The 8,463-nt window shown below is 44.9% G+C and overlaps 1 protein-coding gene across 1 annotated transcript; it reads left to right on the plus strand.

The window, feature by feature from the left end:
• Positions 1-1,002: 1,002 nt before the first annotated feature.
• HOXB13 (homeobox B13) lies at positions 1,003-2,975 on the plus strand. Its single transcript, XM_084615547.1, has 2 exons — positions 1,003-1,721; positions 2,574-2,975. The coding sequence occupies exons 1-2, from the start codon at positions 1,082-1,084 to the stop codon at positions 2,822-2,824; spliced, it is 891 nt and encodes a 296-aa protein (XP_084471673.1). The 5' UTR covers positions 1,003-1,081; the 3' UTR covers positions 2,825-2,975.
• The last annotated feature ends 5,488 nt before the right edge of the window (positions 2,976-8,463 follow it).

Below are 8,463 nucleotides of genomic sequence, written 5' to 3' on the forward strand. Positions count from 1 at the left end.
ACCAACCCTCCCAGACTTTCCTTCTGCACATAGTTAGTGCAAGAGGATTTTTCAGCTTTTGCAATTATATGGCAGACCCAGCATTTTGTAGCATTGTTGATTGCTCCCACCCTTTCCCCAAAATTGTATCCTTTCCTTCATGGCTTTCCCCTCCCTGACTCTTCATTCTTTCCCTCCCAGGGGACCATTGTCTTTTACAATTGTTATGTAAACCCTCTCGCTCGCTCACTGTTTTAAATAAAAAACATATTTTTTTAAAAAAAATAAAAAATAATTGAATGAACGTTTGCAGGCAGAGAGGGGGGGAAAGAGAGCCACACACGCTCCTAGCGAGGAAACAGTCAGAAAACCCGTGCGGTTTAGGAGAGCCCTTATGAACTGCATCAACAGGGAAAAGAGTATATTAACTTCTAAAGTTATTCTAACTTTATACTAAATAAAATCGAAGTAATTCTAAGAACGTCTAACGTTTTAGAAACAAGGAGATTCTGAATTCTTAACATGCTCAGGCAAGCGTTGTGTCTCCTCATGGGGAAAATGTTCCTGCATAGGGTAGTTTTTTGGAAGTGTAGTTTCTAGTGCAAGATCAGATCTGCCTGAAAGAACGTAGACAACGAATTCCTTTCCAGCGTAGAGTTTTCTCACTGGGAATGTTCCTATAGTCTCTGCTCCTTCTTGGTAAGATGCAGTTTGAGAAGCAAAAACTCCCCCCCCACCCCCCACCCCTACCCCCGCTTGATTTTGTTTGGCCTGTCGCTTGTGCAGGGGTTTAGTTTTTGCACAACTGCAATAAAAGGATTTTCGCAATAAGACTATTAGGGTTTTGGTTCCCACCCCCCCCACACACACACCCCGCCTTCTCTCTTCCCTTCCCCCCTCACTTCTCCCATGGGCTCTCAGCAGCCAATGAATAACTCGGCTGGGAGAGCCACGTAGTTTGCGTCAGAGCAGCTTGGCTGGAGGCAATGCACCCTCCTCTGCAGTTCCCAGGCTCTTAAAAAGATGAGGAGCCCTCCTTCCCCAGAGCTCAAATGCTGCCGAGTATGATCTGACCCATGCACCGGCCTGCAAACCTCGCTGCATGGACCCTGGGACTTTCGCAAGCGCCGAGGAGCTGGATGAAAGCACCAAGAGGAGCATGGAGGGGCTCATGGGGGCGGGCGGTTTTGCTGCAAGCCAGTGCAGGAATCTGGTGGCTCACTCTGCCGTAGGAGGGCCCCCGCCTCCTGCCTTCGTGCAGGGCTCTAACCACCCCACCCTGGATGTTCCCAGTGCAGGTCCCGGGGAGCCCTCCAAGCAGTGCATTCCCTGCCCTGCTATCTCCCAAAGTTCCTCCACCACCCCGCCTTTACCTTATGGATATTTCGGCAGCGGTTATTACTCTTGTCGGGTTGCCAGGAGCTCCCTCAAACCTTGCCCCCAGTCCAGCTACTCTGCAGAGAAATATGTGGACACCCCAGCGGCCGCTGATGACTACCAGACCCGACCGACAGAGTTGGCTTTCTACCCCGGCTACGCAGGCCCTTACCAGCCCATGGCTAGCTACCTGGACGTTTCTGTGGTTCAGACCATAGGTGGGCCGGGAGAGCCCAGGCATGAGACACTTTTACCCGTGGACAGTTATCACCAGCCGTGGGCTTTAACCAGCGGTTGGAACAGCCAGATGTGTTGCCCCAAAGATCAAAACCAGGCTGGGCACCTCTGGAAATCTGCCTTTTCAGGTAATGTCCCCAAACCCTTGCCCTGCTTTCTCGGCTTAAGGCGCCTCTCGGAAGCTTTAGGTAGACTGATGTGCCAGGCAGGTGACTTAGCTGAAATGGTTTGCTCTAGTGTGGAACGATGAAGGGATCTACAAAGAAGTTTTCAGGTGTGGATATTCCAGTTCAGGGATGTACAGTTGCAACATGTCACGCTCCAAACAAGTAGAAGGCCAGCGATATAATTCTGACACCTAGCACGGTCTAAGCAAATAGACTCCAGTGCTGATTCTGATTTAAGAAGGTACTCTGCAACATGGCACAATGCAAGCAAGTAAACGCATCAGTATTGTTGTGATGCAATAATGCACTCTGCAAGAAGCCACAATCTAAGCAAGTGTGTGTGTGCGTATTATTCCCATTCAGGCATGTACCTTGCAATATGGTGCATTCTAAATGTGTATGTGTGTCCAACAAAAGCACCTATTCATATATATATATGAATATACACACACACACTCCCCTATTCAAGGTGTGTATATATATGAATGAATACACACACACACACCTTTTCAAGCATATGCTTTGGAATATGCCACAAATCCGAGCGAGTCAACAGGTATTAATGTGATTCTGTTCCTTGGAACGTAATTTGATTTTTTTTAAATTAAAAAAAAAGGAGAAGGATAATTTATGGTGATGAAATAATTCTAGAGAAATAAAAGGGCGCTTGCTTGTCACCATTTAGAGGAGGATGTGAGGGGTGTTGGTCAGTTACACGTCCTAGATGCAGCGTTCTTGTCTGTTTCCCCAGCCCCTGTGCGTCCAGCTAGTCTTTACCCCCGGAGCTAAGCTCTGTTCTTTCTCCGCGCTCAGATATGGCCCAGCATCCGCCGGACGCCGGTTCCTTCCGCCGGGGTCGCAAGAAGAGGGTTCCCTACAGCAAGGGGCAGCTGAAGGAGCTGGAGAAGGAATACGCCAGCAGCAAATTCATCACCAAGGACAAGAGGAGGAAGATCGCCGCCGCCACCAACCTCACGGAGAGACAGATTACCATTTGGTTTCAGAACAGGAGGGTGAAAGAGAAGAAAGTGGTCGCCAAAGTCAAAACCAGCAGCACCCCGTGAGGAAACAAGGACGACCCCACTATGATAACAACACAGCCACCCCTGCTCCCCTGCTGGGTCTGTGTGGGCCTGAGATGTAAAGAAAAACCAAGGAGGGGGGAAAAAAATCATCACCTGGAAATTTGACTTATCCTCACGCCCCCGTCCCCCGCCTCCCCCAGCCCCACGCCCGCCAGCTCCCGCCCAGTGCATCCAGGCGAAGGACGCGCTTTATCTGTGGCCTTGTTGTCGATCCTTTAATAAGTTAAACCCTTCTGTAAATGCTGTTGATTTAGGAAGATGCGACATGACCCCGTCTGGCTGTCACGGAATGTGTGCGGTTTACCGGTTTTGCCTTACAGCGCCCCGTGAGCGCCGTAGTCTCTCTGTCGCTGTCCCTTTGTATGAGCTCCGTTCCCGAGAGCGCTTTGGGAAACCGCCTGAGTGAACCGAATTAATAAATTCCAAATGCATAAGAAGGCTCTGGATGGCGTCTAGTTCAGCGTGTGCACCAAACTCGCCCGGTAGATTGCAAACCCCTCAGCTGTGGAGTTGGGGCATTTTTAGACGGAATAGTTTTAACAATTTCTTATGTGGGTCAGGAGAAAATTAGCCTTATAAACTACAGTCTGAAATATATATATATTCTTATATATAAATACACACATGTGACTGAATATATGTACAGACGTATATATAAATATGCACATGTATACACGTTTGCATTCATATATATGCTTATATATAAATACACTCACTACTGAATATATATTATACTCAAGTGTGTATATATACAACTAAATATATACACACACACATTTATGCATACATATATATGCTTATATACAAAATACACACGACTGAATATATATTTATAGTCGTGAGTATTTATATATAGTCATGTATATGATGTATGTATGCATGCGGATATATGTGTGTATGCGTGCGCAAGACATGTATGTATACACATGTGCATACATTATGTTTGTCATGCATATTTACACACGTAGGTACACACATTTAGACACACACGTATGTAATATAAAATGGATGTGTGCATCAATGCTTGTGTATGTGTAGACTGAGTGGGTATAAATATATTAGTGCCTTTATTTAGATACACGTACACAGCTCCATGTATATATATGTACACGCATTAAATGCTATCTGAACATGTTTATACATACCCATTTCCGCTCTCCGGCTCTTCATAATAACCCGTCATATTCGTACATTTGATATCATAGGCTGAGAGGACCTCCAATATAATACCAATGTTAGATATTGTGAGATCTTGTACAAACGTCCTATAACATAGTGAAATAATATTGCTCGACTTGTAAGCTTGTTTTATCGGTTAGGGTTGGGTGTAGGATTTCAGAGAAGCAACTGGGATATTAATTGCTCTTTTCTTTAAAGTATATCATACAGAATCTTTTCAGTATTTAGAGGAAGAAGCTTCCAGCGATGATTCCTCCACTACGGATGTATTTGAACTTGCATGTAAAACTCTAGCGACTGGCACTTTCGTTTTATGTAGAGGCTAGTCAAACCCAAAACGTCCTGCTCACTTCTTCTTCTTTTTTTTTTTTAAAGCCCTAACCACTCAAAACACAGCGAATATCCTAAATAACCACAGACCATTGTTTAACAGCTTGTCTCCGTTCTTCCTTTTGATGTTGTATTTCTCATATTTACAAGATACCATAATCTTCAATCTGTGAACCTTGACTCGAGGCAAATACCGTAAATGCAGTCCCATAAATATAAAGCGTAGGGTTACTAGATTGAGCAGAAATCTCTCTCTCTGTGTTGCAATTAGTAATAATTAATCCATTTCCTCAGTACTTGTACCCCCCCCTTACACATGTCAATATAACTGTATTGTATACTTGTATGCCCTCCCCCCCGCCCCCGCCCCATGACTCCCCGGACTGAGTGAATGTTGAGGGTGGAAAAAAACCCAAGCAAAAAAGCCAAACAAGACTGTGACATTTTATTTTCCACGGGTGGCTGCTGGTGTGAAGAAGCCCAGGTGCGATGGGTGGATCGTGGGGGGCGGCCTGGGTGTGATCAAACGCTCTTGCTCATTCAGTATGGATGGGAGTAACCTAGAGGGTTATGATATGGATGATCGAGGGAACAGCTGATGGTTGGGAGCGGGGGTAGGAGCAAATGGCTGTCTCTCTGAACTCTCCAAAGGTGGGGCTCTCTGCGGCGAGTGGGAGGGGCCTTCTCTGAGCCACAATAACTCAGCCCTTAACTTTGACCTCTGAGACCGAGTTCCCTACACCATTAGGCAGCAGTGACCTTGACCCTGAGCATTCCCCGCTCCCCCGAATAGTTAGGAAAGAGCCTCCTAGAATCAGAAAGCGTTTAGAGTTTGGCATTAAAGAGGCGCTGCTTATTAGAAGACCAAGAGCTCCATCTTCTGTTTGCTAGTGTAAAAGGACACGGTGGCATGAGGTCTTGCCTTGTAAAATTCAGAGTGCCCATCTCATGGTGTCTATATGTTTTATTTGTCTATTTCGAGGTCTGAGTTTCTCTTATTGGGAGTGTTGGGGACAAAAAATAAGAAAGCTCAACACCATGGAAATTCCTGGGGCAGGAATCTGTATTCGCGCGCTCACACAACCACACAAACAAGTACACACAGACATACAAATATTTATATACACACACAAAGAGAGCGAGCGAGAGACCCACACATACATCCACACACAACCACACACACAGAAGCATATAAACAAGCACAGCCATACACCTAACAACACACAAACACGTTCAGACATAGACATAAAAATATACACAAGCATATACAAAACAAATACCTACACACGAATACAGAATCTCTCTCTCTCGCTCTCTTTCGCGCTCTCTCTCTCTCTCTGTCCTGGTATACCAGTACACAAATAGAAGTAAGTGTTTAAACATCAGCCCATTTCCAGAGCGATGAATGAGCAAGCAAAGCCGATTTCTAACTTGGTAGCTGAAATATTTACACTAGGGCAGGGATGCAGGGGTCCACTCGAATCCGGAGTGCTTTGCTGCTAGCCTGGGTCCAGATTCTGCTCTGAGTTACTCAGATGTACATCCGGAATAACTCCGGATTTACACCAGTGAGATCAGAATCTGGTTTACTGTAGAATGCAGTGCAGCCATCAGGATACCGGCTTCGTGGTGGTTTATTTTGTCTCTCAGAAGCGGCGGAACTTCATTCCAATTTACCAGCACTTTCCTTTGTTACTTACAAAACATCACAAGCAAGCAGGTCACGAAGAGCGATTTCTGGGCAGGGCTGCACAACAAGAAGAATTGCTTACTGGCTTGCAAGACAGAAAGGGAAAAAAAGGAAAGAATAAGGCAGAAAATGCATTTGATGGAAGCTGGTATACACGCATGGTTCTGAGCCACATTTGTGCAATCCGCTTTCTTCCAGTTAATGAGTTGGGGACCTTTGACATTCTAGAGAGGAGCAAGGGGCTGGGGATTATATTTCGAAGACCTTGAAACAATGGGTTTCAGAGAATCGACCAACCAAATTACTGGCCCCTATGGGTTCAAGTTAGAAACCCCAATTTTGTCTGGTCTTCTGGCCTCTGGAATCGCTCTTGGCTAATCAGTTACTGAGAAGAAATCAAGACTTTTACGTGTGTATGGAAAGGGCTGCCTATCCTAAAGGTTCCTTCTATGTATCCTACAGGATTAAACCCATTGATCATATATTTCCTCCCCCCCCCACTGGAATCTAAAATAAACAAACCAAAACACGGAGAGCAATAATGTAGTAAATCAAATTAACATTATCTTCCCCTGTTCCCGTCTTCATTAATATTTGATTTAGGGTCCTTTCTACGAGCAGCACCTTAATCATTTCTGTATTTCTGGGGCATGGAAAGCTATAAATCTCCCGAAATTTGCATTCAGGTATATTCGCTTGTATATCTAGTCTGAGGTCTATGTAACGGAAACGGGGTTTGCGAGACAAGCACAGTGATTTAATAAACTGGTTGCTGTAATTTATTCAATGCAAACAGATTCGGCAGAAGCGCACGGTACAATATGGTGGAGGTCAAGCGAGGGTTTGGGTTTCTAACAATAGGATATTTGCCTACCTGTTTGTATCAGAGGGGTCCTCAGAGCAATGCTTTATGTATTCCATAACTCACACAAGGTTTGTACAAGGGTCTCCTTAATGGAATACCTTGTGTGGTTTATAACCCACCCACATATACTGTCTGCATAAAGGCATCTTTGAGCAAGGACTTCTGTATCTTAGTTTATATATATATATTACACACACACACACACACACACACAGAGAGACACACACACACCGGACTCTACAACTGAGCTGCTCCACGCCTGAAAGATACCACTCTGAATTTGCCCCTCCTTTACTATCCTCAGCTACATCCACTTCGAACTTGAGACGAAAAAATGCCGGGGGGGAGGGGAGGAGGATTCAAAAAAGATCTTTTAAAACCAGGAGGGTGAGAGTTATGAAGATCTTTATGGGGCGGGCGCAGAAAAACACTTGGAAAGCTTGTAAAAAAGGGGGGGGAAGGGAAGGGAACACTTTAAAAAAGAAGCAAAAGGATTTTCGAGGTAGGATGAATGCCCTTTCCTCCTCCCCCCGCACCGAGAACGAAGAATTTTCTGGATTTCTCTCCCATGGCTGCTGAAGGTGATTTTCCCATTTAACTTGAAACCTAGAGAAGCCAGAGTGTGATGTTTGTTGGGCCTACCCAGTCCATTCATATACATATATACGTGCAAGGTAAGAAAGGCTTTAAGATAAATGGCTGCGCGGGTTTTTTGGCTTGCTAGGGGGCGAGGGGGGAGTGAGTGAGCAGGATCCTCTGGGCTGGGGGAAACAAAAAAAACAACAACAATTACTCCTACCCAACAAAACAAACCCCCAGCAAAATTGTTATAAAGGGTTATGAAAGGAAGAAAAAGACATCAACATAGTAAATGCATCCGATGAAGTGAGCTGTAGCTCAGGAAAGCTTATGCTCAAATAAATTGGTTAGTCTCTAAGGTGCCACAAATCCTCCTTTTCTTTTTGCGAATACAGACTAACACGGCTGCTACTCTGAAACCAGTAAGAAGTTATCAGCTCTAGAGGGGAAAATGGAAGGGGACTCAGGAGGAAAGACAAACACAGAACTAGGAATCCTTAGAAACAGGTCATTATTGTTTCGTCATATCATGAATCTCTCTGCTTGGGAAGAAAATCCACGTGGGGAGTAAGAAAAAAAAAGGGGGGGTGATTCTCCTAAGCATTCAGTGTGTACACAAATCTCCCCTAAAAGATATTTTTTGAGTTGAAAAGAATGTACCTTGTATTGCACTTGGATACCTGGTGTCTAGCACCACTGAGCATAGAATCATAGACTATCAGGGTTGGAAGAGACCTCAGGAGGTCATCTAGTCCAAGCCCCTGCTTAAAGCAGGACCTAATCCCCAATTTAATCATCCAGTTTTAGTTGTCCCAAATTCACCAGTATTTCAGTTACTAGTATAATCAGACCGCTTTTCTCTTTTCCGGAAATGGTTATTTAGTTGGGGGATTTTTGCGGTTGACACGAGAACATTAGCCAGGAGACAAGGAGATATGAAAACAAATCAAGGGGGTCTCTCCTTCCTGCAAATCT

This window comes from Lepidochelys olivacea (genome assembly GCF_965140295.1).
Source record: "Lepidochelys olivacea isolate rLepOli2 genome assembly, chromosome: 27".
Lineage (NCBI taxonomy): Eukaryota > Metazoa > Chordata > Testudines > Cheloniidae > Lepidochelys > Lepidochelys olivacea.

Excerpts from the sequence above, each read along its gene's own strand:
- HOXB13 (XM_084615547.1), top strand. The coding sequence starts at position 1,082 with ATGGACCCTGGGACTTTCGCAAGCGCCGAGGAGCTGGATGAAAGCACC. Across the intron at positions 1,722-2,573 it reads CTGGAAATCTGCCTTTTCAG|ATATGGCCCAGCATCCGCCG; the intron begins GTAATGTCCCCA and ends CTCCGCGCTCAG.